Consider the following 26,981-nt stretch of genomic DNA (forward strand, 5'->3'; position numbering starts at 1 on the left):
GACCTGAGTTACTTGAGCACATGAAGGTCGTGCAGCTGCCACCTCCTCCAGAATGATTTATAAAATGGCCTCAGCAGCCTTTTTACACCTTGAATAATGCTGTAAAACCTTTACACCTTGAATAATGCTGTAAAACCTTTCCACCTTGAATAATGCTGTAAAACTCCAGGTACCACACAGCAAGAACAGGTTACAGTTTCCAGGAGTCAAAAAGTGTTTTCCTGCTTAGCTGAATCAGAGAAAGAAAAGAATCTTGATTTTCTCTGAAGCAGAGCAGTGATTTTAGTAGCCAAAAATTGCAGAGATCAACTCCAGCAAGTTCCACTGAATCATGGAGGAGCACAAGATGAAAATGTAAAAAAAACCCTGAACCTACACAGCCCCCACCATCTTCCCAATTCCAGAGTTTGCTGTATCAGCCAGATTGACCCAAACCAGCCCCAAATCCCAACTGTCCTCATCATTCTGCTGGGAGCACTCACCAGCCCTGGTGTTCTTGGGTGGCCTCATGGTGGTGGGGTTTCTGGCAGCAGAAACCTGCAGGGAGCTTCTCCCTGGAGACTCTGGCACCGGCCCAGGGTTCTCACTTGGATACAGATCCCTCTGAGAACTCACTTCCACCTCTGTGTACAGCTTAGGGATTTTCCCTGGAAACAGAACAGCCAGCTGCAGGCAGATACACCACAGAGCAAAGCTAAGACACCACAGCGAGTGCTACACTTTACAAATTAACTTTCCAATCATTTGCCATTGAATTTCCCATTCAAACACAGCAAACCAACAGCCCCAGGTGTGATGCAGCTGCACAGGGCAGCAGCAGCTCCATCCTGCTGGGAACAGAGATCCCATTCCAGCTCTTTCAGCCTCGCTGTCAGCTGGGCACAGCCCCGCTCAAACCCTCCCCTGCCACATCAGCCAAGTGCCAGAACCTGGGGATTTCTCCAAACCGTGGCTGAAGTCCCTGCTGTACAAGGGCTCCTGCCACAGGAGGAGCAGCACAGCCAGGGGGTTCTTCCCTGCACACTTGGCTGCACCCTTGGGATGAATTTTCATGGGCTAAGGAAGCCACATGGCTGCAGGGGTGGCTACAAACCCATCAAACCCTTCCCCTCCTGTTCTGGGCAGGAAACCACTGGGAACTGCCCTTTCCACCACCTTCCTTGACACCAACTCAGCTTTCACTCAAATCAGGGAGCTCATCACAGCAGCACAAGAACCAGAGATGATTCCCACTGAGAATCACAGAAACCATCAGGTCTGAAGGGACCACAGAGGGTCACCTGTGCCACCTGTGCAGGCAGGGACACCCCAGGGCTGTTGCAGGTGGCTCTGGGATCCCCAGGCAGGGACATCCCAGGGCTGTTGCAGGTGGCTCTGGATCCCCAGGCAGGGACATCCCAGGGCTGTTGCAGGTGGCTCTGGGATCCCCAGGCAGGGACATCCCAGGGCTGTTGCAGGTGGCTCTGGGATCCCCAGGCACGGAGGCTCCACAGCCTCTCTGGGCTCTGCTCAGCGCTGGGCACTGCCCAGGGCAGCAGCTCTGCCTCCTGGCCAGGGGCAGCTCCTGGGCTCAGGCCCTGCCCGTGGCTCTGGGGCCATTGCTGGGCCTGGAGCAGAGCCTGGGGCTGCTCTGACCTCTGCACACAGGGACGGACTGGGAGACACAGGGACAGACAGGGACACTCAGGGATACACACAGGGACACCCGTGGAAACCCAGAGACAGACAGGGACACCTGAGGACACTCACAGACACCCAGGGACACCCAGGGCTGAGGCCCCTCTCAGCTGGGATCCTCTCCTTGTCTGAAAGGCTCCCTCAGCCTCTCCTTGTTTGAAAGGCTCCAATCCCCTCGTCTCCGGCCTCACGGGGGCTCAGAAACACCCACGGACCCTTCCCCAAATAATCACGGAATGGTTCGTGTGGGGAGGGAACATAAATCCCATCCCATCCCATCCCACCCCTGGCATGGCAGGGACACCTTCCACCGTCCAGCCCAGCCTTGGACACTTCCAGGGATGGTAAAACAGCGGGGAAAACCTCATTTTCATTTTAATCAGCAACACTTCCTTAGGAAAAAAAACCCCGAAACAAAATAAACACAGAATCCCAGGGCGCAAAGCCGCGGCCCCCCCGGTACCTTCCGCCGCCGGGCTGCCGGGCCCCGCGGGGAGCTCCTGCCCGGGGCTCAGGGCCGCCCTCACGGGGGCTTTCCTGCCGCTCTTCGGCGAGGCCTCCCCGGGCCCCCTCCCCGCGGGCCTGGCGGAGCCGCCTCCATCGGCAGCACCGGAGCCTCCGGGCAGCTCCGCGTCCTCCCCGCGCTCCCGGGGGCTCGGCGGCCCCGCCGCCGCCGCTCTGCGCTTCTTGCAGGGCAGCATCTTGAGCGCCATGGCCATGGCGGGGCCGCTCCGGGGCTGCTGCGGGCCCCGCTCCGGCCGCCCGCTCCCGCTCGCCGCGCAGGAAGCGGAAGCGACCGGAGCTCGCTCTGCGCATGCGCGACCGGGGCCGGTCCCCGGCGGGGCCCCGGTCAGGCGGGGCCGGGGGGGGCAGTGAGGGGGGGGCACCGAGCGCGGTCACCGCCATCTTCGCTGGGCGCCGCCGCCGCCGGGGCCCGGTGCGACCCCTCACACACACAGAGACACTCACACACCGCGCTGCCCGCCCGCCTCCGCCGCCGGGGGTGTCCCCGTGGGGCGCAGCGGGTCCGCCCGGTGCTGCCGGTGCCGTCAGCTGCCGGTGGGAGCGCGGCTCAGGCACCGCAGGCACACGCCCCGCGGCTCCGTGCCCGGAGCCCCGACAGTTGCCGAGTCACCGCCGGGCGGGGCCGCCGCGGGCGGGGCGGGGCCGGGCGGGGCGAGCGCCGCAGCGGGACCAGTCGGCAGCTCCTGCATCCCGGCCGCCAGCATCCTCCGCACCGGGCCCGCACCCCCGCGGCCCCGGCCTCGGCGGGGCCATGGCCGAGATCACCAGTGTCCACCCCGGCTTCGGTGAGTGCGGCCGGGCCGCGGCGGCCCCGACTGCGGCCCGTCCGTCCCGGCGGAGCCCCGAGAGGCGCCCCCGGGGCCGGGCCGTGCGCGGCGCCTTCGGCCCCGCTGTGGCCGCGCGGGGACGGGAGCGCCGCTCGGGGGCCTCCGCACCCGCCGCCCCTCAGCATCCCCCGGGCCCTCAGCATCGCCCGGCCCCGGCCCCTCAGCATCCCGCGGCCCCTCCGCCCCCGCGGGCCGGGCGATGCCGCTCCCGCCGCGGTCTCCGCTGCTGGGGCGGTGCCAGCGCTGGGCCGCGGGGCCGGTGGCGGCGGTGGCTGGCGGAGCGGGGGCCGGTGCAGGTGCAGCCCGGGCCGATGACGTGATGTCTGTGCCGGGCCGCGCCGCGCCCCGGCCTTTGTTCGCGCTCCCCGGGGCGGCTGCGGCACCGGCACCGGCGCCACAAGGCGGGGCCTGCCCGGGGCACCGGGGGATGCTCGGCGGCGGGGAGGGGGAACCGGCCCGGGCGGAGCCGGGAGCCGGTACCGGGAGCGCCGCGGGGGCGATGGAGAAGCTCCAAACCCCGCTGAGCTCCGTGCGTGCCCAGCCCGGCGGCGTCGGGCCGAGAACCGCTGGGTTTGGGGTGGTTTTGGGGCCCAGAACCGCTGGGGTTTGGGATGGTTTTGGGGCCCAGAACCGCTGGGTTTGGGGTGGTTTTGGGGCCCAGAACCGCTGGGGTTTGGGATGGTTTTGGGGCCCAGAACCGCTGGGGTTTGGGATGGTTTTGGGGCCCAGAACCGCTGGGTTTGGGGTGGTTTTGGTGCTGAAAACCGCTGGGGTTTGGGGTGGTTTTGGGGCCCAGAACTGCTGGGGTTTGGGATGGTTTTGGGGCCGGGAATTTGGGATGTTTTGGGGGCCCAGAACCGCTGGGGTTTGGGATGGTTTTGGGGCCCAGAACTGCTGGGTTTGGGATGGTTTTGGGGGGCTGAGAATTTGGGATGTTTTTGAGGCTGAGAACCGCTGGGGTTTGGGATGTTTTTGAGGCTGAGAACTGCTGGGTTTGGGATGGTTTTGGGGCCCAGAACTGCTGGGTTTGGGATGTTTTTGGTGCTGAAAACTGCAGGGCTTTGGGATGGTTTTGGGGCCCAGATCCGCTGGGTTTGGGATGGTTTTGGTGCTGAAAACCGCTGGGGTTTGGGATGGTTTTGAGGCTGAGAACCGCTTGGTTTGGGATGTTTTGGGGCCCAGAACCACTTGGTTTGGGATGTTTTGGGGGCTGAGAACCGCTGGGGTTTGGGATAATTTCGGGTGAAGAGAACCGCTGGGGTTTGGGATGTGTTTGGGGCCGAGAAGGTGAGAACCACTGAGGTTTGGGATGATTTTTGGGGCTGAGAACTGCTGGGGTTTGGGATGTTTTTAGGATCAAGAATTTGGGGTGTGTTTGGTGCTGAGAACCGCTGGGTTTGGGATGTTTTTGAGGCTGAGAACCGTTGGGGTTTGGGATGTTTTTGGGGCTGAGAATTTGGGGTGGTTTTGTATCTGAGAACCCCTGAGGTTTGGATATTTTGGGGGCCCAGAACCACTGGGGTTTGGGATGGTTTTGGGGCCCAGAACTGCTGGGTTTGGGTTGTAGTTGGGGCTGAGAACCGCTGGGTTTGGGATGGTTTTGGGGGCCAAGAATTTGGGGTGTTTTTGGTGCCGAGAACCGCTGGGGTTTGGGATGTTTTGGGGCCCAGAACTGCTGGGTTTGGGATGGTTTTCAGGACAGAGAACCACTGGGGTTTGGGATTTTTTGGGGCCCAGAACCGCTGGGGTTTGGGATGGTTTTTGGGGCCCAGAACTGCTGGGTTTGGGATGGTTTTTGGTGCAGAGAACTGTTGGGGTTTGGGATGGTTTTGAGGCTGAGAACCGCTGGGGTTTGGGATGGTTTTAGGATCAAGAATTTGGGGTGTGTTTGGTGCTGAGAACTGCTGGGGTTTGGGATGGTTTTGGTGCTGAAAACTGCTGGGTTTGGGATGGTTTTTGGTGCAGAGAATTTGGGGTGGTTTTGGTGCCGAGAACCACTGGGGTTTGGGATGTTTTGGGGCACAGAACTGCTGGGTTTGGGATGGTTTTGGGGGCTCAGAATTTGGGATGTTTTTGGTGCCGAGAACCACTGGGGTTTGGGATATTTTTGAGGCCCAGAACTGCTGGGTTTGGGATGTTTTTGGGGCCCAGAACTGCTGGGTTTGGGATGTTTTGGGGCCCAGAACCGCTGGGTTTGGGATGTTCTTGGTGCAGCCCTGGGGTGAGGAGGGCAGGGGTTTCTCCAGCTCTGGGCATCCCAACCTCTCCCCCCTCCTGTCCTGCAGCCCCCTCTGACCTTCCCCTCCCACCCTGCAGGCCCTGGCCATGCCTGGGTGCTTCATTTCCCCTGAATCCCAAATTATTTAGGGATATTCTTCCACCCAGCACCATTTATCTCATGGCAAACAGCCCCACTTCCCTCTTACCTTGTGTTTCCATTTAACCATTGGGGTGTCCTTAGCAAAGATCAGGTTTGAAAGGAGGTTTTCAGTGATTTTTATTTTCTTCTGGTCGAATTGTAGGGTCATATTGGAGCAAAGACAGCTTCCACAAAGTTTGGATGAAAAAACCAAAGCTCTGCTGTGCTGGAGGGAGGCTGTGCTGCCATTTCAAGTGGACATTGGGTGTGGGGAGTGCTCTGAAAGCTGCAGAACTTCACTAAAATTTGGTTTTGGCAGCTTTAGAGCAATGCAGTTTTCAGAGATGATGGAGACAGGAGCAAAAAATGGATGGAATAATTACATAAATAGGGGCCTTCAGCCAGGACAAGGGGGATTGTGAGTAACTGAGGCACCAACAGGCACTGGATGAGATAATATTCACAGCTGAAATAATATTCACAGTTGAAATAATTTTTAGATTCACAACAATTCAGTGAGAGAAAAGATTTATTTGGTGCTTTCTGGTGTGGCTGTTGGGTAATTGTCCCATCAGAGGTGCAAGAAATGAAGGTACAAGAGTTGATCCTGTGAGGACACAATAGAAATAAAACACACACCAAGAATGAGAATAAGAATAAGAATGAGAATAAGAATAAGAATGAGAATGAGAATAAGAATAAGAATAAGAATAAGAATAAGAATAAGAATAAGAATAAGAATAAGAATAAGAATGGGGTTTCAGCATTTTCTTACACATCCACCAAAGCCTTTTAAACTGAGTTGTCTCCAAAGGAGCTGTTGAAGATCATTTGCTTCATATCAAAGAGGGAACATGAAATAACCAACTGAAGTTTGGGTTTTGGGGCGGTGTTTTGTCAATATTATGAATTTTTCTTGCTTTCATGAATTCAATCCCAGGCTCTGCAGTGAGACCTGGGACAGGTTTCTCTCTGTGGAATCAGCCACAGATCCCAGCTGCAGGGCAGAAAGGTTTCTCTCTAACTCAAAGTGATTTTCCCAGTTTTGGGAGCAGGCAAAATGATTTTCCCTGGGTCTGTCAGTGCTCAGTTTACAGCCTGTTGGCCTCAGTAAATGGGGATGTGGGAAGAACAGAGAAAATCCAAACTCGTGGTGCTCTCTGTAGCTTCAAGGACGAGATTAGGAGATTATTTCCTCCTGTTTGTGGTACAGAATGAAGAGGAGAATGAGACAAGTGGACATTTCTTTAACCAGCTGTCTCATTTGGCTACTGCCACCATTGTCATGCCAAGGATTTTTGGTAAAGGAGTGGTTTGGACAATTTGTGAAAGAAAGAAAAAAGGGCTTAGAGGGATTTTTGTTTGTTTGTTTGTTTGTTTGTTTGCTGGCTTCCAAAAAATAAAAGAAAATGGCTTTAAAACCAGGAATACAAAAATAAGCCACATGAAACTTAAACCTTCCCAAAACCTCCCACCAAGAAACTGAAGACAGCCAAAAATCCCCTCCTTTTCCTCCCCTTTTCAGAGTGAACAGCCCCAGCTCTTTTTGCATCTCCTTCTTCTCCATGTGCTCCCCACCCAGGCTTTCAGCGCTCTCAGAAGTGCTGAGGATGTCAGTGTAGTGCCCTGGGGAGCTCAGCACTACTGGGTTCATTCTGTGCCTTGGTAAAACTTTTCCATCAGCAAATAAGAATAAAATTAAAAATTAACTTTTTTTTTTAGTTTTTTTAATTTTTTTTTTTTCATTCTGCCTTGCCATTACTGATTAACACAGTTGGCATAAAATCTAGAAAATATCAGATAATCCCTAAATCCAAGCCCAGGATTTTCTGTCTGTTGGTTTGGACTCTGGATTTCCATGGGGGATTTCATGTTTACCCCTGGATTCAGCCACAAAGGCCAGGGCAAAACAACCAATTCAGGGCAAAGGGATATTTTAAATATTGTTAATGAAGGGTATCTCAAATCCAGCATTATGGCCATATTTATTACTCCCTCCCTGTTGTGAAAATAGAATTGTGTAACGTTCCTGAACAGGGCATTAAAAAAATAAAAGAAAATGTTTCCTGCACATCAAGAGGCAGCGTTCCTATGGAGATGCTGGTGATGCAGGAGCTGGGTTTGGCAAGATAAGGCAATCAACAGTTGGAGATCCTTAGCTCAGGGAACAGGTCAGGCATGCCTTAGGAGTGTGAGAAATACATTTAGAGATTAAAAATGATGTCTGGGGAAGCTGTGATAGGCAGATCCTAGAGTTAAAAGCACGACAGGAGTGTGTGGATCTGCAGCCAGGTGTGTGGTGGCAGGACAGAGATCCTTCCTTAGCTCATGGAAAAGGGGTCAGACATGCCTTAGGAGTGTGAGAAATAAATTTAGAGATAGCAGTGATGTAGGCATGCCTTGAGAGTGTGAGAAATAAATTTTGGGGAAGATGTGATAGGCAGATCCCAAAATTAAGTGTGAGACAGGAGTGTGTAGATCTGCAGCCAGGTGTGCTGCTCCTCACTGTGATTGCCCACAGATGTGTCCCTCATGATGGCAGGACAGAGATTCTTCCTTAGCTCATGGAAAACAGGTCAGGCATGCCTTAGGAGTGTGAGAAATGAATTTAGAGATAGAAATGATGTCTGGGGAAGCTGTGATAGGCAGATGCCAGAATTAAGAGTGTGACAGGAGTGTGTGGATCTGCATCAGGTGTGCTGCTCCTCACTGCCTTGGCTTCCCCCTGTGGTGGCAGGACAGAGATCCTTCCTTAGCCCATGGAACACAGGTCATGCATGCCTTAGGAGTGTGAGAAAGAAATTTTGGGGAAGCTGTGATAGGCAGATCCTAGAGGTAAAATCACAACAGGAGTGTGTGGATCTGCATCGGGTGTGCTGCTCCTCACTGCCCACAGATGTTTCCCTCATGGTGGAAGGACAGGGATCCTTCCTTAGCTCATGGAAAACGGGTCAGACATGCCTTAGGAGTGTGAGAAATAAATTTAGATTTAGAAGTGATGTCTGGGGAAGCTGTGATAGGCAGATGCCAGAATTAAGAGTGTGACAGGAGTGTGTGGATCTGCATCCAGGTGTGCTGCTCCTCACTGCCCACAGGTGTGTCCCTCATGATGGCAGGACAGGGATCCTTCCTTAGCCCATGGAACACAGGTCATGCATGCCTTAGGAGTGTGAGAAATAAATTTAGAGATTAAAAATGATGTCTGGGGAAGCTGTGATAGGCAGATCCTAGAGTTTAAAGCAGGACAGGGATGTGTGGATCTGCAGCCAGGTGTGCTGCTCCTCACTGTGACTTCCCACAGGTGTGCCCCTCATGATGGCAGGACAGAGATCCTTCCTTAGCTCATGGAAAACAGGTCAGACATGCCTTAGGAGTGTGAGAAATGAATTTAGAGATAGAAATGATGTCTGGGGAAGCTGTGATAGGCAGATGCCAGAATTAAGAGTGTGACAGGAGTGTGTGGATCTGCATCAGGTGTGCTGCTCCTCACTGCCTTGGCTTCCCCCTATGGTGGCAGAACAGAGATCCTTCCTTAGCCCATGGAACACAGGTCATGCATGCCTTAGGAGTGTGAGAAAGAAATTTTGGGGAAGCTGTGATAGGCAGATCCTAGAGGTAAAATCACAACAGGAGTGTGTGGATCTGCATCGGGTGTGCTGCTCCTCACTGCCCACAGGTGTGTCCCTCATGGTGGCAGGACAGAGATCCTTCCTTAGCTCATGGAAAATGGGTCATGCATGCCTTAGGAGTGTGAGAAATGAATTTAGAGATTAAAAATGATGTTTGGGGAAGTGTGATAGGCAGATCCCAGAATTAAGTGTGAGACAGGAGTGTGTGGATCTGCATCAGGTGTGCTGCTCCTCACTGCCTTGGCTTCCCCCTGTGGTGGCAGGACAGGGATCCTTCCTTAGCCCATGGAACACAGATCAGACATGCCTTAGGAGTGTGAGAAATGAATTTAGGGATGGAAGTGATGTCTGGGGAAGCTGTGATATGCAGATCCCAGAATTAAGTGTGTGACAGGAGTGGATCTGCATCAGGTGTGCTGCTCCTCACTGCCTTGGCTTCCCCCTGTGGTGGCAGGACAGAGATCCTTCCTTAGCTCATGGAAAACAGGTCAGACATGCCTTGAGAGTGTGAGAAATGAATTTAGAGATTAAAAATGATGTTTGGGGAAGCTGTGATAGGCAGATCCTAGAGTTAAAAGCAGGACAGGGATGTGTGGATCTGCAGCCAGGTGTGTGGTGGCAGGACAGAGATCCTTCCTTAGCCCATGGAACACAGGTCATGCATGCCTTGAGAGTGTGAGAAATGAATTTAGGGATGGAAGTGATGCCTGGGGAAGCTGTGATATGCAGATGCCAGAATTAAGCGTGGCAGGAGTGTGTCATTGGGTGTGCTGCTCCTCACTGCCTTGTCTCCCCACAGATGTGTCCCCCGTGGTGGCAGGACTCATTGGAGCCACCGTGCTGGTGGTTTCTGTCTCAGTCACAGTCTTTGTGTGGACATGCTGTCACCAGCAAGCAGAAAAGAAGCACAAAACCCCCCCTTACAAATTCATTCACATGCTGAAAGGCATCAGCATCTACCCGGAGACCTTGAGCAACAAGAAGAAAATCAACCGGATCCGCAGAGACAAGAGCGGCGCGGCCAAGGAGGGCGGCGGCAGGGGGAACCTCCTGGTGGATGCTGCTGAGGCTGGCCTGGTGGGCCCCAACAAGGCTCCAGATGGGCCCCCCCAGGTGGAGCAGCTGCCCATCAAAGTGGATTATGGAGATGAACTCAGCCCAGATCAAAGCCTCACTCCGGGAGGAAGTAAAACCTCCTCTCCCTCCTCTCCGGGCGACGACGTCATGCTGGGAGACCTGACTTTCTCAGTGGACTACAACTTCCCCAAAAAGGCCCTGGTGGTCACCATCCAGGAGGCCCACGGGCTGCCCGTGATGGATGAGCACACCCAGAGCTCCGACCCCTACATCAAGATGACGATTCTGCCCGACAAGAGGCACCGCGTCAAGACCCGCGTGCTCCGCAAGACCCTGGAGCCCGTTTTTGACGAGACCTTCACCTTTTATGGGATCCCCTACAGCCAGCTGCAGGACCTGGTGCTGCACTTCCTGGTGCTCAGCTTCGACCGCTTCTCCCGGGATGATGTGATTGGGGAGGTGATGGTGCCGCTCGCGGGCGTGGATCCCAGCACTGGCAAGGTCCAGCTCACCAGGGAGATCCTCAAGAGGAACATACAAGTGAGTATGGTCACCCTGCTTCCATGTGGGTGTGGGGTCTGTCTGTCTGTCTGTCTGTCTGTCTGTCTCTGCCCCACACGGGTAGGGCGGTTCTTGGGTGCCCCACGTTTCAAAGGACGAGTCTGGACTCTTCAGCTTTTCCATCTTCAGATTGTTGATTGTTTCTTATCTACAAAATTTTCTGTCTGCCCAGCACAGGTCTGATCTGCAAGGCAGCCAAGGGCACCCTGCCCACCCACGGGGCAGTCATGTCTTTTTATACTAAAATCTACATACATGATATTTACCTTTATTTCCCAATGCTTTTCACCCATGTTGGCAAGTGCACCTTCACCATAAACCAATCCCCAAGTGCCAACATCACCACAGGAGATGGAGGACAAGAAGAAGAAAGGAGAAGGACGAGACACGCCCTGATCCCTCCATCTTGTCTCCATAACCCCCCTGTACCAAAAACCTTAAAGTTTATATTTCACCCTCTAAATGTGTCCCTGTTACACCCTTCACTCTAAAGTGATTCTCATGCCCTCAAACTGCTGTCACTTCTGTGGATGGATCAAAATCAAGCCACCAAACACTCCTGGCAACATTCCAGGATTTCTGAGCCCCCCAAGGGTTCTCCTGGCATCTCTGGACATCGGGAGCGATGTGCTGAGATCCCACAGGCTGGCTCTTTGGCCTGTGTGTGACCCCAGAGATTTTGTGTGGTTGTGTGTGTATGACCCCAGAGCTTTTGATCTGGAAGATTCAGATCAGGAATGATGCAGATCCTCAGCCAAAAATTCTGGTTTTTCCCCAAATTCCTATTTTTGGGTGTGATGTGGCTGTGTTTGACCCCAGAGCTTTTGATCTGGGACCCTCCATGGTTTATCAAGTAGGGATAGTGCAGATCCTCAGCCATAAATTCTGGGTTTTCCCCAAATTCATATTTTTTTGTGTGATATGGTTGTATTTGACCACAGAGCTTTTGATCTGGGACCCTCCATGGTTTATCAAGCAGGAATAATGCAGATTCTCAGCCATAAATTCTGTTTTTTCCACAAATTCATATTTTTGGTGTGATATGGCTGTGTTTGAACCCAGAGATTTTAATCTGGGACCCTCAGTGGTTCTACAAACAGGAATGATGCAGATCCTCTGCCACAAATTGTTTTTCCCACAAATTCCTATTTTGGGTGTGATATGGCTGTGTTTGACCCCAGTGATTTTAATCTGGGACCCTCCAGTGGTTCTACAAACAGGAATGATGCAGATCCTCTGCCACAAATTGTTTTTCCCACAAATTCCTATTTTGGGTGTGATATGGCTGTGTTTGACCCCAGTGATTTTAATCTGGGACCCTCCAGTGGTTCTACAAACAGGAATGATGCAGATCCTCAGCCACAAATTCTGGTTTTTCCCCAAATTCATATTTTTGGTGTGATATGGTTGTGTTTGATCCCAGAGATTTTAATCTGGGACCCTCCATGGTTTATCAAGCAGGAATGATGCAGATTCTCAGCCATAAATTCTGATTTTTTCCACAATTTCATATTTTGGGTGTGATATGGCTGTGTTTGACCCCAGTGATTTTGATCTGGAATCTTTACAACAGGTTCTACAAACAGGAATGATGCAAATCCTTAGCCATAAAGTCTGTTTTTTCCCCCAATGCATATTTTTGGTGATATATCCACCTTGCAGAGGTGGATCTGAAGGTCCAGCTCACCAGGGAGACCCTCAAAAGGAAAGGATCTGTTCCATGTGGGTGACTCTTTGCACTGGGTTTGCTCCCAGAGATTTTGATCTGGAAGCCTCAGTGGCTTAAAAAGCAGGAATGGTGCAAATCCTCAGCCAAAAATTCTGGTTTTTCCCACAAATTCATATTTTTGGTGTCATATGGCTGTGTTTGACCCCAGAGATTTTGATCCAGGAGCCTCCATGGTTTAACAAGCAGCAATGATGCAGATCCTCAGACACAAATTCTATTTTTCCCCAAATTCATATTTTTGGGTGTGATGTGGCTGGGTTTGATCCCAAAGCTTTTGATCTGGGACCCTCCATGGTTTATCAAGTAGGGATAGTGCAGATCCTTAGCTATAAATTCTATTTTTCCCCCAAATTCCTATTTTGGGTGTGATATGGCTCTGTTTGACCCCAGAGCTTTTGATCCAGGACCCTCCATGGTTTATCAAGTAGGAATAGTGTAGATCCTCAGCCACAAATTCTGGTTTTTCCACAATTTCATAATTTTTTGTGATATGGCTGTGTTTGACCCCAGAGATTTTAATCCGGGACCCTCCATGGTTTATCAAGCAGGAATGATGCATATTTTCAGCCATAAATTCTGATTTTTCCACAATTTCATATTTTTGGTGTGATATGGCTGTGTTTGACCCCAGTGATTTTAGTCTGGGACCCTCCAGTGGTTCTACAAACAGGAATGATGCAGATCCTCAGCCATAAATTCTGTTTTTTTCCCCCTAAATTCATATTTTTGGTGTGATATGGCTGTGTTTGACCCCAGAGATTTTGATCCAGGCCCCTCCATGGTTTATCGAGTAGGGATAGTGCAGATCCTCAGCCATAAATTTTATTTTTTCCACAATTTCATATTTTTTGTGTGATATGGCTGTGTTTGATGCCAAAGCTTTTGATCTAGGAGCCTCCATGGTTTAACAAGAAAGAATAATATAGATCCTCAGCCATAAATTCTGTTTTTTCCACAATTTCATATTTTTTGTGTGATATGGCTGTGTTTGACCCCAGAGATTTTAATCCAGGAGCCTCCATGGTTTTACAAGCAGGAATAATGCAGATTTTCAGCCATAAATTCTGTTTTTTCCCCAAATTCCTATTTTGGGTGTGATATGGCTGTGTTTGACCCCAGAGATTTTGATCTGGGATCCTCAGTGGTTCTACAAGCAGGAATGATGCAGATCCTCAGCCACAAATTGTTTTTCCCACAAATTCATATTTTTTGTGTGATATGGCTGTGTTTGATGCCAAAGCTTTTGATCCAGGAGCCTCCATGGTTTAACAAGAAAGAATAATATAGATCCTCAGCCATAAATTCTGTTTTTTCCCCAAATTCCTATTTTTGGTGTGATATGGTTGTGTTTGACCCCATAGATTTTGATCTGGGACCCTCCATGGTTTATCAAGCAGGAATGATGCAGATTTTCAGCCATAAATTCTGGTTTTTCCACAATTTCTTTTTTTTTTTTTTTTTTTGTGTGATATGGCTGTGTTTGATCTCAGAGATTTTGATCCAGGAGCCTCCATGAGCCTCAGCCACAAATTCTGTTTTTTCCACAATTTCATATTTTGGGTGTGATATGGCTGTGTTTGATGCCAAAGCTTTTGATCCAGGAGCCTCCATGGTTTATCAAGCAGGAATGATGCAGATTCTCAGCCATAAATTCTGGTTTTTCCCCAAATTCCTATTTTTTGTGTTTGACCCCAGTGATTTTAATCAAGGACCCTCAGTGGTTCTACAAGCAGGAACGATGCAGATCCTCCGCCACAAATTCTGTTTTTTTCCCCCAAATCCATATTTTTGCTGATTTATCTTGCAGAGCTGACACACCTGGGGCTCATTTTCCTACTTTTTAATGCATTTACCACAAGGGAAGGCGATTCTGGGGCCCTCCCAGTGTGCAGAGCAGCCTTGCTGAGGAGCTGTGTGTGTTTTTTGGCAGAAGTGCATCAGCAGAGGGGAGCTGCAGGTGTCCCTGTCCTACCAGCCCGTGGCACAGAGGATGACTGTGGTGGTGCTGAAAGCCAGGCACTTGCCAAAGATGGACATCACTGGCCTCTCAGGTAGAAGCTATTTTCTCCACCTTGGAGTGGGTGGGAAAACCAGAAATCCCTGAATTCACCCTGCAGGGCTTTTCCTTTGTTTTAGCTGAAGATTTGGGCTGGTTACGCGTTTTTCCTCAAATTCTTCTCCAGGGTTTTGGGTTGCTCTGAGTGCTCCTCCATCACTCACCTGTGATGGAGCTCCTAAACCCCCCAAGGCAGCCTTGGAGAGACCTCAAGAGACTCCTGAAGAGCCTGAGGGGCTCAGCTGCTGAAAATCCACAAAAAATCAGTGGAATTGGAGCTCCTAAACCCCTCAGATCCCCACAGGCAGCCTTGGAGAGACCTGAGGAGACTCCTGAAGAGCCTGAGGGGCTCAGGTGCTGAAAATCCACCAAAAAATCAGTGGGATTGGAGCTCCTAAACCCCTCAGATCCCCACAGGCAGCCTTGGTGAGATCTTCAGGACACTCCTCAAGAGGGGCTCAACTACAGAAAATCCACCAAAAATCAGTGGAACCCCTCAATCCCCCAAGGTGGCCTGGGTGAGACCTTCAGGACACTCCTGAAGAGCCTGAGGGGCTCAGCTGCTGAAGCTCCACCAAAAATCAGTGGAATTTGAGCTCCTAAACCCCTCAATCCCCCAAGGCAGCCTTGGTGAGAGCTTCAGGACACTCCTGAAGAGCTTGAAGGGCTCAACTACTGAAAATCCACAAACAATCCGTGGGATTGGAGTGGAATTGGTTGTGCAGACCCAAATTCTTTCTGCTGGGAGGGAGCTCTTCATGCAGGCAGGGCTTTGTGGAGGCAGCAGCTCTGTGCTGAACATCCTGGATCCATGGAATCCACAGGATGAGGCCTTGGCTGTGAGGAAAACTGGGAATGGTCCTGCCTGGTGGGAGCTGGACACCAGCCCAGGTGTGCCCAGCTGTGCCCAGCTGTGCCCAGCTGTGCCCAGGTGGCACAGGAGCAGGGCAGGGCCATCCCCTGAGCTGGGCACTGCTGAGGAGCCTCAGATCCTGGGCTCAGGTTTGGGTTCCTCATGTCAAGAAAGACCTGGAGGGGCTGGAACTCAGTGTCCAGAGCTGGGGAGGGAATGGAGAATCCCTGAGGGAGCTGGGGAGGGAATGGAGAATCCCTGAGGGAGCTGGGAAGGGAATGGAGAATTCCTGAGGGAGCTGGGAAGGGGCTGGAAAATTCCTGAAGGAGCTGGGAAAGGGTTGGAGAATCCCTGAGGGAGCTGGGGAGGAAATGGAGAATTCCTGAGGGAGCTGGGAAGGAGCTGGAAAATTTCTTAGAGAGCTGGGAAGGGGCTGGAGAATTCCTGAGGGAGCTGGGAATTTCTGAGGGAGCTGGGAAGGGAATGGAGAATCCCTGAGGGAGCTGGGAGGGGGCTGGAAAATTTCTTAGAGAGCTGGGAAGGGGCTGGAGAATTCCTGAGGGAGCTGGGAAAGGGTTGGAAAATTCCTGAGGGAGCTGGAAAAGGAAATGGAGAATTCCTGAGGGAGCTGGGAAGGGGCTGGAGAATTCCTGAGGGAACTGGGAATTCCTGAGGGAGATAGGAAAGGAAATGGAGAATTCCTGAGGGAGCTGGGAATTTCTAAGGGAGCTGGAAAAGGAAATGGAGAATTCTTGAGGGAGCTGGGAAGGGAATGGAGAATTCCTGAGGGAACTGGGAATTCCTGAGGGAGATGGGAAAAGAAATGGAGAATTCCTGAGGGAGCTGGGCAGGGAATGGAGAATTCCTGAGGCAGCTGGGAATTCCTGAGGGAGCTGGAAAAGGAAATGGAGAATTCCTGAGGGAGCTGGGGAGGGAATGGAGAATCCCTGAGGGAGCTGGGAAAGGGGCTGGAAAATTTCTTAGAGAGATGGGAAGGGGCTGGAGAATTCCTGAGGGAGCTGGGAAAGGAAATGGAGAATCCCTGAGGGAGCTGGGAATTTCTGAGGGAGCTGGAAAAGGGAATGGAGAATTCCTGAGGGAGCTGGGAATTTCTGAGGGAGCTGGAAAAGGGAATGGAGAATTCCTGAGGGAGCTGGGAAAGGAAATGGAGAATCCCTGAGGGAGCTGGGCAGGGGCTGAGCCTGGAGCAAAGGAGGCTCAGGGGGCCCTTGTGGCTCTGCACAGCTCCTGCCAGGGGGGTCAGGCTGTGCTCCCAAAAATTCTGGTTTTGGGTGTTTTCATTTCTGTGGTGCTGTTTGAAGAGAGGAGAGCAGCAGAGCAGCTGTTCTGCCTTTGCTGTCTCACAGATTTTCACACTCCTGAATCTCCTTAGCAAATTCTCCTTCAGGATTGTGGGGAAATGGTTGGGATTGAGTTGGGATTCAGACCTAGTCCTGGTTTTACAGCTTTCTCCTGGGCACCTCAGGGAGAATGCAGACTAGGCTGAATTATTGTAGGCCCTACATTTTACTGTTTGAGGGAAAAGAAAAGAAAAAGCTGTGCTTGTGTAGTCTCCAAGCACAGGATAAAATTGGTAGGGATGTTCTACCTGCAGAACCTTGTGACCAACACTGTTTATTTTATGGTCTTTGTATTATGCATAAACCCATTTTAGCTGGGTGAAACAACAACAACAAAAAAAAAAAAAAGGTGAAAAAGAGACAGTGCCAGCCAAGCAAGGACCTTCAAAACTTGTATGGAATGAAAAAAAAAAATCCCTCAGTGCCTGGTATCTTGATTGTAATCCAGTGGCTGCATAAAGAGCAGCTGGGGGGAAAAGGGAGGCTTTGTTTTAAATTTTTTCTTTCCCAGTACCTTCTGCTGGCAGCAAATGATTGCAAATTAACTGAAATCGAGCCTTTGTTGGGCTCCTGAGCAAGGGTGGGGCGCTCAGGGTGGGGAGCAGAGGGTTTGGGGTGAGCTCAGGGTGGATTTCCAGGGCTGCAGGGAGCCAGAGGGCAGGGCTGGATGGGATATGGGGCAGGGATTCCTGGCAGGGAGGGTGGGCAGGCCCTGGCACAGGTGCCCAGAGCAGCTGGGGCTGCCCTGCATCCCTGGCAGTGCCCAAGGCCAGGCTGGACAGGGCTGGGATGGTGGAAGGTGTCCCTGCCATGGCACTGGATGGATTTTAAGGTCTCTTTTAACCCAAACCATTCCATGGTTCTATGAGAACATTGCTCAGAATTCCCCCCACCAAAAATCCCCTTGCACTAAACTGGGATGGGTTGAGGAGCTGAAACTCCTGAGCTCCCCAATCTTTGGACATCTGGGAATGAACACATTGAACAGATTGCCCAGAGCAGCTGGGGCTGCCCTGCATCCCTGGCAGTGTTGGGCAGGGCTTGGAGCACCCTGGGATGGTGGAAAGGGTCCCTGCCATGGCACTGGAGGAGTTTTTGGGTCTATTCCAACCCAAACCATTCCATGGTTCTATGAGAACATTGCCCAAAAATCCCCTTGCACCTAAACTGGGAGGGGTGAGGAGCTGAAACTCCTGAGCTCCCCAATCTTTGGATGTTTGGGATTAAACACATGAAAAGAGATTGCCCAGAGCAGCTGGGGCTGCCCCTGCATCCCTGGGATGCCCAAGGCCAGGCTGGAGCCATGTGGGGTAGAAGAAGGTGTGAGATTGGATGGGGAGGAATGGAATGAGATTTTCAATCCCTCCCTGCCCAAAGCAGAGCCCAAACCTCTACCTGGGGTAGAGGAAGGGGATGTGAAATGGGATGGGCTGGAGTGGAGTGGGATTTTGAAATTTCCCCCAGCCCAAACCAGAGCCCAAACCCCTGTCTGGGGTAGAGGAAGGTGTGGAATGGGATTTTAAGTTCCTCCCAGCCCAAACCAGAGCCCAAAGCTCTACCTGGGATAGAGAGAAAGGTGTGGAATGGGATTTCAAGTCCCCCCCCCAGCCCAAAGCTCTACCTGGGGTACAGAAAGGTGTAAAATGGGGTTTATGAGTGCCCCCCAGCCCAATCCAGTGAGTCCCAGTGACTCCCAGCACAGAGTGCCCAATGCCTGCCTGGAGCCACCTGGGCTAGAGGAAGGTGTGGAATGGGATGGGGAGGATTAGCAGGAGTAGAATGGGATTTTTAAATTCCTCCCAGCCCAAACCTCAATCTGGGGTGGACAAAGGTGTGGAATGGGACAGGGATGAGTAAAATGGGATTTTGAGGTTCTTCCCAGCCCACACCAGAGCCCACAGCTCTACCTGGGGTAGATGAAGGTATGGAATGGGACAGGGATGAGCAGAATGGGATTTTGAAAGTTCCTCCCAGCCCAAACCAGACCCAAACCCCTGTCTGGGGTAGAGGAAGGTGTGGAATGGGATGGGCAGGAGTAGAATGGGATTTTGAGTCCCTGCCAGCCCAAACCAGAGCCCAGACCTCTACCTGGGGTACAGAAAGGTGTGGAATGGGATTTTGAAAGTTCCTCCCAGCCCACACCAGAGCCCAAACCTCTATCTGAGTTAAAGGAAGGTGTGGAATGGGATGGGCAGGACTGGAATGGGATTTTGAGTCCCTCCCAGCCCACACCAGAGCCCAAAGCTGTATCTGGGTTAAAGGAAGGTGTGGAATGGGATGGGGATGAGTAGAATGGGATTTTGAGGTTCCTCCCAGCCCAAACCAGAGCCCAAAGCTCTGCCTGGGGTAGCAGAAGATCTGGAACAGGACGAGCAGGAATTTTTGAGTCCCCCCAACCCCAAGCAGTCCATGCCAGCGCCCCCAGGCCGTGCTGGAGCTCCCTGGGCCGTGTCACTGGCTGCCCTCTCCCCCTGCAGACCCCTACGTCAAGGTGAACGTTTACTACGGCCGCAAGCGCATCGCCAAGAAGAAAACCCACGTCAAGAAATGCACTTTGAACCCCGTGTTCAACGAGTCCTTCAGCTACGACATCCCCGCGGATCTGCTGCCCGACATCAGCATCGAGTTCCTGGTGATCGACTTCGAGCGCACCACCAAGAACGAGGCGGTGGGGAGGCTGATCCTGGGCGCGCACAGCGCCGGCGCCGCGGGCTCCGAGCACTGGCACCAGGTGTGCGACAGCCCCGGCAAGGCCGTGGCCAAGTGGCACAGCCTGAGCGAGTACTAAAGCCGGGCCTGAGCCCCGCCTAGGACGCGCTCCAAGCTTGTTTTAGCTCTAGGACTAAACTCCAGTTGAGAAGCAGCAGCGGCTGGTTCGGTCATCTTTAGGTGATGGGGGTTTTTGCAGGGTACTAAAATGGTCAAAAAATAAAGTGGGGTGTAAATGAGAAGAAAGAATTTAAAAAGTTTCTCTTTAGCTGAGGTGGTTTTGCAAGGCGCTCAAATTGGGGAATAAATTGTAAGAAAATATAATAAAAAAATTAGGTTCTCTTTAGTTAACATGGTTTTGCAAGGCACTAAAACTGGGGAATAAATTATAAAAAAAGAATTAAAAAAAATTAGGTTTTCTTTAGTTAAGGTGGTTTTGCAAGGCACTAAAATTGGGGAATAAATTGTAAGAAAATATAATAAAAAAATTAGGTTTTCTTTCGTTAATGTGGTTTTGCAAGGCACTCAAATTGGGGAATAAATGATAAAAAAAGAATTAAAAAAAATAGGTTCTCTTTCGTTAATGTGGTTTTGCAAGGCACTAAAACTGGGGAATAAATTATAAGAAAATATAATAAAAAAATTAGGTTTTCTTTAGCTGAGGTGGTTTTGCAAGGCACTCAAATTAGGGAATAAATTATAAAAAAAAGAATAATAAAAATTAGGTTCTCTTTAGTTAACGTGGTTTTGCAAGGCACTCAAATTAGGGAATAAATTGTAAGAAAAAAATAATTTAAAAAATTAGGTTCTCTTTAGTTAACATGGTTTTGCATGGCACTAAAACTGGGGAATAAATTATAAAAAAAGAATTAAAAAAAATTAGGTTTTCTTTAGTTAACGTGGTTTTGCAAGGCACTAAAATTGAGGAATAAATTGTAAGAAAATATAATAAAAAAATTTAGGTTCTCTTTAGTTAACGTGGTTTTGCAAGGCACTAAAATCCTAAAATTGGGGGATAAATTATAAGAAAAAAATAATTCAAAAAATTAGGTTCTCTTTAGTTGACGTGGTTTTGCAAGGCACTCAAATTGGGGAATAAATTATAAAAAAAAGAATAATAAAAATTAGGTTTTCTTTAGTTAACGTGGTTTTGCAAGGCACTAAAACTGGGGAATAGATTAAAAGGAAAAATAAAAATTAGGTTCTCTTTCGTTAACATGGTTTTGCAAGGCACTAAAACTGGGGAATAAATTGTAAGAAAATATAATAAAAAAATTAGGTTCTCTTTAGTTGACGTGGTTTTGCAAGGCACTCAAATTAGGGAATAAATTGTAAGAAAATATAATAAAAAAATTAGGTTTTCTTTAGTTAACGTGGTTTTGCAAGGCACTCAAATTAGGGAATAAATTGTAAGAAAATATAATAAAAAAATTTAGGTTCTCTTTAGTTAATGTGGTTTTGCAAGGCGCTAAAATCCTAAAATTGGGGAATATATTATAAGAAAAAAATTATTTAAAAAATTAGGTTCTCTTTAGTTGACGTGGTTTTGCAAGGCACTCAAATCCTAAAATTGGGGAATAAATTATAAGAAAAAAATAATTAAAAAAAATTAGGTTCTCTTTAGCTAATGTGGTTTTGCAAGGCACTAAAACTGGGGAATAAATTATAAGAAAATATAATAAAAAAATTAGGTTCTCTTTAGTTGACGTGGTTTTGCAAGGCACTCAAACTGGGGAATAGATTATAAGGAAAAATAAAAATTAGGTTCTCTTTAGCTAACATGGTTTTGCAAGGCACTAAAATTGGGGAATAAATTATAAAAAAAGAATTTAAAAAATTAGGTTCTCTTTAGTTGACGTGGTTTTGCAAGGCACTCAAATTGGGGAATAAATGATAAAAAAAGAATTTAAAAAATTAGGTTCTCTTTCGTTAACGTGGTTTTGCAAGGCACTAAAATCCTAAAATTGGGGAATAAATTGTAAGGAAAAAAAAAAAAAATTAGGTTCTCTTTAGTTAACGTGGTTTTGCAAGGCACTAAAAAACTCAAAAAATGGGGAATAAATGGTAAGAAAAATAATTTTTAAAAAAGTTTCTCTCTAGTTGATGTGGTTTTTGCAAGGTTCTAAAATCCTAAAAAACGGGGAATAAATTCTACAAAAAGTAAATTAAGATTGGGAATAAATGATGAAAAATAAACAATAATAAAAAAAGGTTCTCTTTAGTTGATGTGGTTTTTGCAAGGCACTAAAATCCCAAAAAAAATGGGGACCAAATTAGAAGAAAGAAATAATTTTTTAAAATTCTTTTCTTTAGTTGATGTGGTACTAAAATCTTAAAAAAATAGGGAATAAATTCTACAAAATAAAATAAAATAGGGAATAAATGATAAGAAAAATAATTTAAAAAAAAGGTACTCTTTAGTTGATGGGCATTAAAATCCTAAAAAAAATGGGGAATAAATTAGGAGAAATAAATAATTTTCAAAATTGTTTTCTTTAGTTGATGTGGTTTTGCAAGGCATTAAAATCCTAAAACAAATGGGGCATAAATTAGGAGAAATAAATAATTTTAAAAATTGGTTTCTTTAGTTGATGTGGTTTTGCAAGGCACTAAAATCCTAAAATTGGGGAATGAATGATAAGAAAGAGATAATTTTTAAAAAAAGTCTCTTTAGTTGATGTGGTTTTGCAGGGCATTAAAATCCTAAAAAAATGGGGCATAAATTAGGAGAAATAAATAATTTAAGAAATTGGTTTCTTTAGTCAATGCGGTTTTGCAAGGCACTAAAATCCTAAAATAAGGGGAATGAATGATAAGAAAAATAATTTTTTAAAAAAGGTTCTCTTTATTTGATGTGGTTTTGCAAAGCACTAAAATCCTAAAATAAGGGGAATGAATGATAAGAAAAATAATTTTTTAAAAAAGGTTCTCTTTATTTGATGTGGTTTTGCAAAGCACTAAAATCCTAAAATTGGGGAATGAATGATAAGAAAGAGATAATTTTTTAAAAAATCTCTTTAGCTGATGTGGTTTTGCAGGGCATTAAAATCCTTTAAAAATGGGGAATAAATTAGGAGAAAGAAATAATTTAAAAAATTGGTTTCTTTAGTTGATGTGGTTTTGCAAGGCACTAAAATCCTAAAATTGGGGAATGAATGATAAGAAAGAGATAATTAAAAAAAAAAAAAAGTCTCTTTAGTTAACATGGTATTGCAAGGCACTAAAATCCTAAAATTAGGGAATGAATGATAAGAAAAATAATTTTTTAAAAAAGGTTCTCTTTATTTGATGTGGTTTTGCAGGGCATTAAAATCCTAAAATTAGGGAATGAATGATAAGAAAAATAATTTTTTAAAAAAGGTTCTCTTTATTTGATGTGGTTTTGCAAAGCACTAAAATCCTAAAATTGGGGAATGAATGATAAGAAAAATAATTTTTTAAAAAAGGTTCTCTTTAGTTGATGTGGTTTTGCAAAGCACTAAAATCCTAAAATTGGGGAATGAATGATAAAAAAGAGATAATTTTTTAAAAAATCTCTTTAGCTGATGTGCTTTTGCAAAGCACTAAAATCCTAAAATTAGGGAATGAATGATAAGAAAGAGATAATTTTTTAAAAAATCTCTTTAGTTAACATGGGTTTTGCAAGGCACTAAAATCCTAAAATTAGGGAATGAATGATAAGAAAGAGACAATTTTTTTTAAAAAGTCTCTTTAGCTGATGTGGTTTTGCAAAGCACTAAAATCCTCCAAAAAAAAAAAACCAAAATAAGTTGAGGAATCAATGATAAGAAAGAAATAATCATTAAAAACCAGCTTGTCTTTAGTTGACGTGGGTTTTGCAGGGCACTAAAATCCTAAAATTAGGGAATGAATGATAAGAAAAATAATTTTTTAAAAAGGGTTCTCTTTAGTTGATGTGGTTTTGCAAAGCACTAAAATCCTCCAAAAAAAAACCCAAAATAAGTTGGGGAATCAATGATAAGAAAGAAATAATCATTAAAAACCAGCTTCTCTTTAGTTGACGTGGGTTTTGCAGGGCACTAAAATCCTCACAGAAATAGGGACTAAAGGATAGGAGAGAAAGGAGCAAGGCAGGAGGTGCAGGAGTATATATAGCAGTGTAATCACGCTATTGCATGCCTACTACAAACTGAAATAACTGCCCAGAGCAAGGTTGAGCTGCAATCATTATCTGTCACTATGGAGTCGTGTTTGTGCCGAGCTGTCTGTGCTGGTGTCACCAGGACTGGCCTGAGTTCATCCCAAAGTTGCTGAATTCTGCTGTTGAGTTCCTTCCTCGGTAGTTTTGCCTGCCCATTGGTTCTTGCAGTTCTGTTCCGTGCTGGTTTGGGAGTCCCCAGCCACGTTTGCACGTGGAGCTGGGTTAGAATTCTGCACTGGCACAAAAGGAAAGTACAGGGAAAATGGCACTGGGCTCCAGAGGAGAAATAATTGGGTGTCAGGCACTGAAATCTTTGTCCTTGTGGTGTTCCTGGGGGAGCTGTGGGGTCACAGCAAACATCCAAGGTTGGGCTCTGAAATCCCAACCCCAACCAAGGGATCCCATTGCCTTTGCCACGTGGGGTCACACAGGCTGGAGGAGTTGGGGAAATCCTCCTCAGTTTAATTTTATTTAATCCTCTCTGAGCATTCCATCCTGCTCAGTTTAATTTTACTCACTCCTCTCTGTGCATTTCTTCCTGCTCAGTTTAATTTTATTCCATTCACTCCTCTCTGTGCATTCCATCCTGCTCAGTTTAATTTTATTCCATCCTCTCTGTGCATTCCATCCTGCTCAGTTGCATTTTATTTTATTCCCTCCTCTCTGTGCATTCCATCCTGCTCAGTTTCATTTTATTCCATCCTGCTCAGTTTAATTTTATTTCATTCCATCCTCTCTGTGCATTCCATCCTGCTCAGCTGCATTTTATTCAATCCTCTCTGTGCATTTCTTCCTGCTCAGTTGCATTTCATTTTATTCACTCCTCTCTGTGCATTCCATCCTGCTCAGTTTAATTTTATTCCATCCTGCTCAGTTGCATTTTATTTCCTCCTCTCTTTTCTCCAGGAAAAGCCAAACACTGATGTGTCATTGATTGGTAAGGAAACTTTTGAACATTGCCCAGCAAATTCTGATCATTTCTGTGTCATGGCAAAGGCCCTGGGGGCAGAGCTGGTCCATGACAGGTGACAAATCTTCCTTTCATCCACGCTGGGGTCAGTTTGGATCAGGAATGATCCTGCAGCTCCCAAAGCAGAGCAAAGCCTGGCACTAAAAATGTGCCAGAGCTGGAGCTCCAAGGCAGCTTGGGAGAATCCTGAAATCCTGATTTCAGGGAATGGGAACCACCTGCAAGGGGAAATGGCCCTGCCCAGAGGCACCTGAGGCTGTTTGGACCCTGCAGGAATTTGGAGCAGGAGTTTGTAAAGTTTGGCTGTGCTCCCACAGCCCTGGATTTGGGAATTCTGCTCCCAGCCCAGCCAGGGCACACATCAAGGTGATACCTGGCAGCAAATCACTCATGGTAAGCAGTGTTGGTGAATTAGAAATAATTAGCATTCAAATTATACAAATAATTAGCATTGAAGTTCTTCCTGGGCTCTGGAGAAGCAGAATTGGGTTTACAGAGAGGCTCTTGACAGCCCCAGGTTTTCAGGAAAAGGAAATTCAAACATTTTCAAATCTTTGGTTGCTCCCGGGCAGCCAGACTGCTCTGAGCCCTCTGGGATGCAAATAGAAATGCACAGAACAAATTAATTGTTTAAAAATGAAGATAATTTAACTCCTTACAGGACTCAGCTGCTGAATTTGAGATCCCTGTTGGGAAAGGATCTTTTTCACCTTCTGTGCCCTGAGATGGGAATAGGTGAGCCAGGCTCACCTGTGGCAGTGCCACCACTTTGGGATCCCTCCCTCATGATTCTTTTTGGAAAGCTGATTTTCCTCATTTTGTGAGCCTCTCTCCCAGGCTGTGGCTCCATTTCCCAGCAGCCACGAGCGTGGATTTTCCCCCTTCACCATCCCCATGGCCAGGATTTCTGCCTGAGGTTGTAGTGGATTTTATCAGGGTCTTCAAATCTTCTCTGGCTCGAGCTCTGTGGCTCAGAGAACGAGTTCCCCCCTTTGGAAATTGCTGTAAATCTCTTTCCATGCTGATTTTTTTGCACTAAGCAATTGTGTTGCTGCAATTCAAGCAACTTTTCACCACTTCTCCTCATGCTTTCCAACACCACTCCAAAGATCTGACCAGGACTAAAAGCAGCAACAAAATTCCCTTCTCCCTTTGGTGTGAAAAGCATGACTAAGCCTAGATGATCTTAAGATTCCTTTAGTTGAAAGGAAAAATGAATTTCTTGTCAAGGAAACATGCTCAGGGTAAATAGACTTAGGCTGTCGGGCAGGTAGGAGTAGCTCCAACACTCTTCTGGAATAATAGGAAACTGAAAATGTGCAGATATATATTTTTTAAAACATAAAATAGACAGTAAGTGACAGCAGACTCACTGTAAAATCTCCCAGGTGTGGTTATTCTTTACCTTGTGTCTTCTATTGTAAAATGAACTTGGACAGTTACAACTTTGTGTGGAAAAAAAAAAATAAAAATAAAATAAAAAAAAAAGAATAAAAGGCAAAAAAACCTAACTCAACCTGTGTGAAACTGCATAATGCTATAAGCTAACCTACATTCTGTAATGCTACCTTGTATGTTGAATTTGTTAAGGCACATTGAGCGTGCAAATAAAAATTAAATCACTTTAATTTTGCTGCCTTTGCCTTGTGTGACCGTGGGCAACGACCAACACTGAACACTCCCAGGGGTTGCTTCTATAAATATGCATTTCTGCTGGAAAAGTGCATTTAATTCACAGGAAAAGCACACACAAAATAAACCTCAGTGGAATAAAGAAGTTCCTATTTTATTAAATATTGAATTAAAGCAGGTGTGGAAGAGAAAGGGTTCAGGGTGAGCTCACTGTGGCCATCAGCACCTGAAGGAGCCAACCAGGAGGATGGACAGCGATTATTTATAAAAAGAAATCATTTTTTAAATTTATTTATTTATTATGGAGAGGCAGGACAAAGGGGGAACAGCTTCAAAGTGACAGAGGGGAGGGCAGGGTTGGATTTTGGGCAGGAATTCCCGCCTGGAGGGTGGGGATGCCCTGGCACAGGTGCCCAGGATCCCTGGAAATGCCCAAGGCCAGGCTTGGAGCACCCTGGGATGGTGGAAGGGTCCCTGCCATGGCACTGGAGGAGATTTTGGGTCTATTCCAACCCAAACCATTCCATGGTTCCATGAGAACATTGCCCAAAAATCCCCTTGCACCTGAACTGGGGGTGAGGAGCTGCAAATGGAGCTGAAACTCCTGAGCTCACTGTGGATGAGCTGACATTGGGATTAAAGACATTAAACAGATTGCCCAGAGGAGCTGTGGCTGCTCCTGGATCCCTGGGAGTGCCCAAGGCCAGGCTGGACAGGGCTTGGATCAACCTGGGATGGTGGAAAATGTCCTTGCTTGTGGGATTGGATGAGGTTTTGGGTCTGTTTTAACCCCAACCATTCCATGGTTCATTCATTGGTCAGAATTCCCCCCACCAAAAATCCCCTTGTACTAA

At 47.8% G+C, this 26,981-nt stretch overlaps 2 protein-coding genes across 45 annotated transcripts in view; one reads left to right on the forward strand and one right to left on the reverse strand.

Annotated features, from left to right (window-relative positions):
- LOC129132161 (GON-4-like protein) overlaps positions 1–2,512 on the reverse strand; it is a 57,739-nt gene extending 55,227 nt beyond the window's left edge. For all 3 annotated transcript variants that reach the window (XM_077191826.1, XM_077191825.1, XM_077191824.1), the window contains exons 1-2: positions 2,141–2,512; positions 483–647 (exon numbers count right to left, since the gene is read on the reverse strand). In XM_077191826.1, the coding sequence (XP_077047941.1) occupies positions 483–647; positions 2,141–2,396 (421 nt within the window). In that variant the 5' untranslated portion in view covers positions 2,397–2,512. The remainder of the gene's footprint in view (positions 1–482; positions 648–2,140) is intronic.
- Positions 2,513–2,724: 212 nt separating this feature from the next.
- Positions 2,725–26,123, forward strand: SYT11 (synaptotagmin 11). Of its 42 annotated transcripts, none has more exons than XM_077191855.1 (8): positions 2,725–2,987; positions 9,817–10,634; positions 14,315–14,438; positions 19,132–19,637; positions 20,027–20,168; positions 20,326–21,204; positions 21,366–21,394; positions 21,970–22,851. In XM_077191855.1, exons 1-4 carry the CDS (start codon positions 2,954–2,956, stop codon positions 19,440–19,442), a joined length of 1,287 nt encoding a protein of 428 aa, XP_077047970.1. In that variant the 5' UTR covers positions 2,725–2,953; the 3' UTR covers positions 19,443–19,637; positions 20,027–20,168; positions 20,326–21,204; positions 21,366–21,394; positions 21,970–22,851. The 42 variants fall into 42 exon arrangements, with proteins under 42 accessions (XP_077047970.1, XP_077047962.1, XP_077047965.1 ...); XM_077191847.1 differs by adding an exon at positions 21,205–21,281 and having other exon boundaries at positions 20,326–21,127; positions 21,366–22,851; XM_077191850.1 differs by adding an exon at positions 21,205–21,281 and having other exon boundaries at positions 20,326–21,054; positions 21,366–22,851.
- Positions 26,124–26,981: the final 858 nt, after the last annotated feature.

Source organism: Agelaius phoeniceus, chromosome 31 (genome assembly GCF_051311805.1).
Source record: "Agelaius phoeniceus isolate bAgePho1 chromosome 31, bAgePho1.hap1, whole genome shotgun sequence".
Classification (NCBI taxonomy): Eukaryota; Metazoa; Chordata; class Aves; order Passeriformes; family Icteridae; genus Agelaius; species Agelaius phoeniceus.

What these genes read in the sequence shown, in the direction of transcription:
- SYT11 (XM_077191872.1), top strand. Translation starts at nt 2,954, where the DNA reads ATGGCCGAGATCACCAGTGTCCACCCCGGCTTCG. An exon ending in CAGTGTCCACCCCGGCTTCG is followed by an intron (nt 2,988 to 9,816) that starts GTGAGTGCGGCC and finishes GTCTCCCCACAG; the next exon opens with ATGTGTCCCCCGTGGTGGCA. An exon ending in CATCACTGGCCTCTCAGGTA is followed by an intron (nt 14,439 to 19,131) that starts GAAGCTATTTTC and finishes CTCCCCCTGCAG; the next exon opens with ACCCCTACGTCAAGGTGAAC.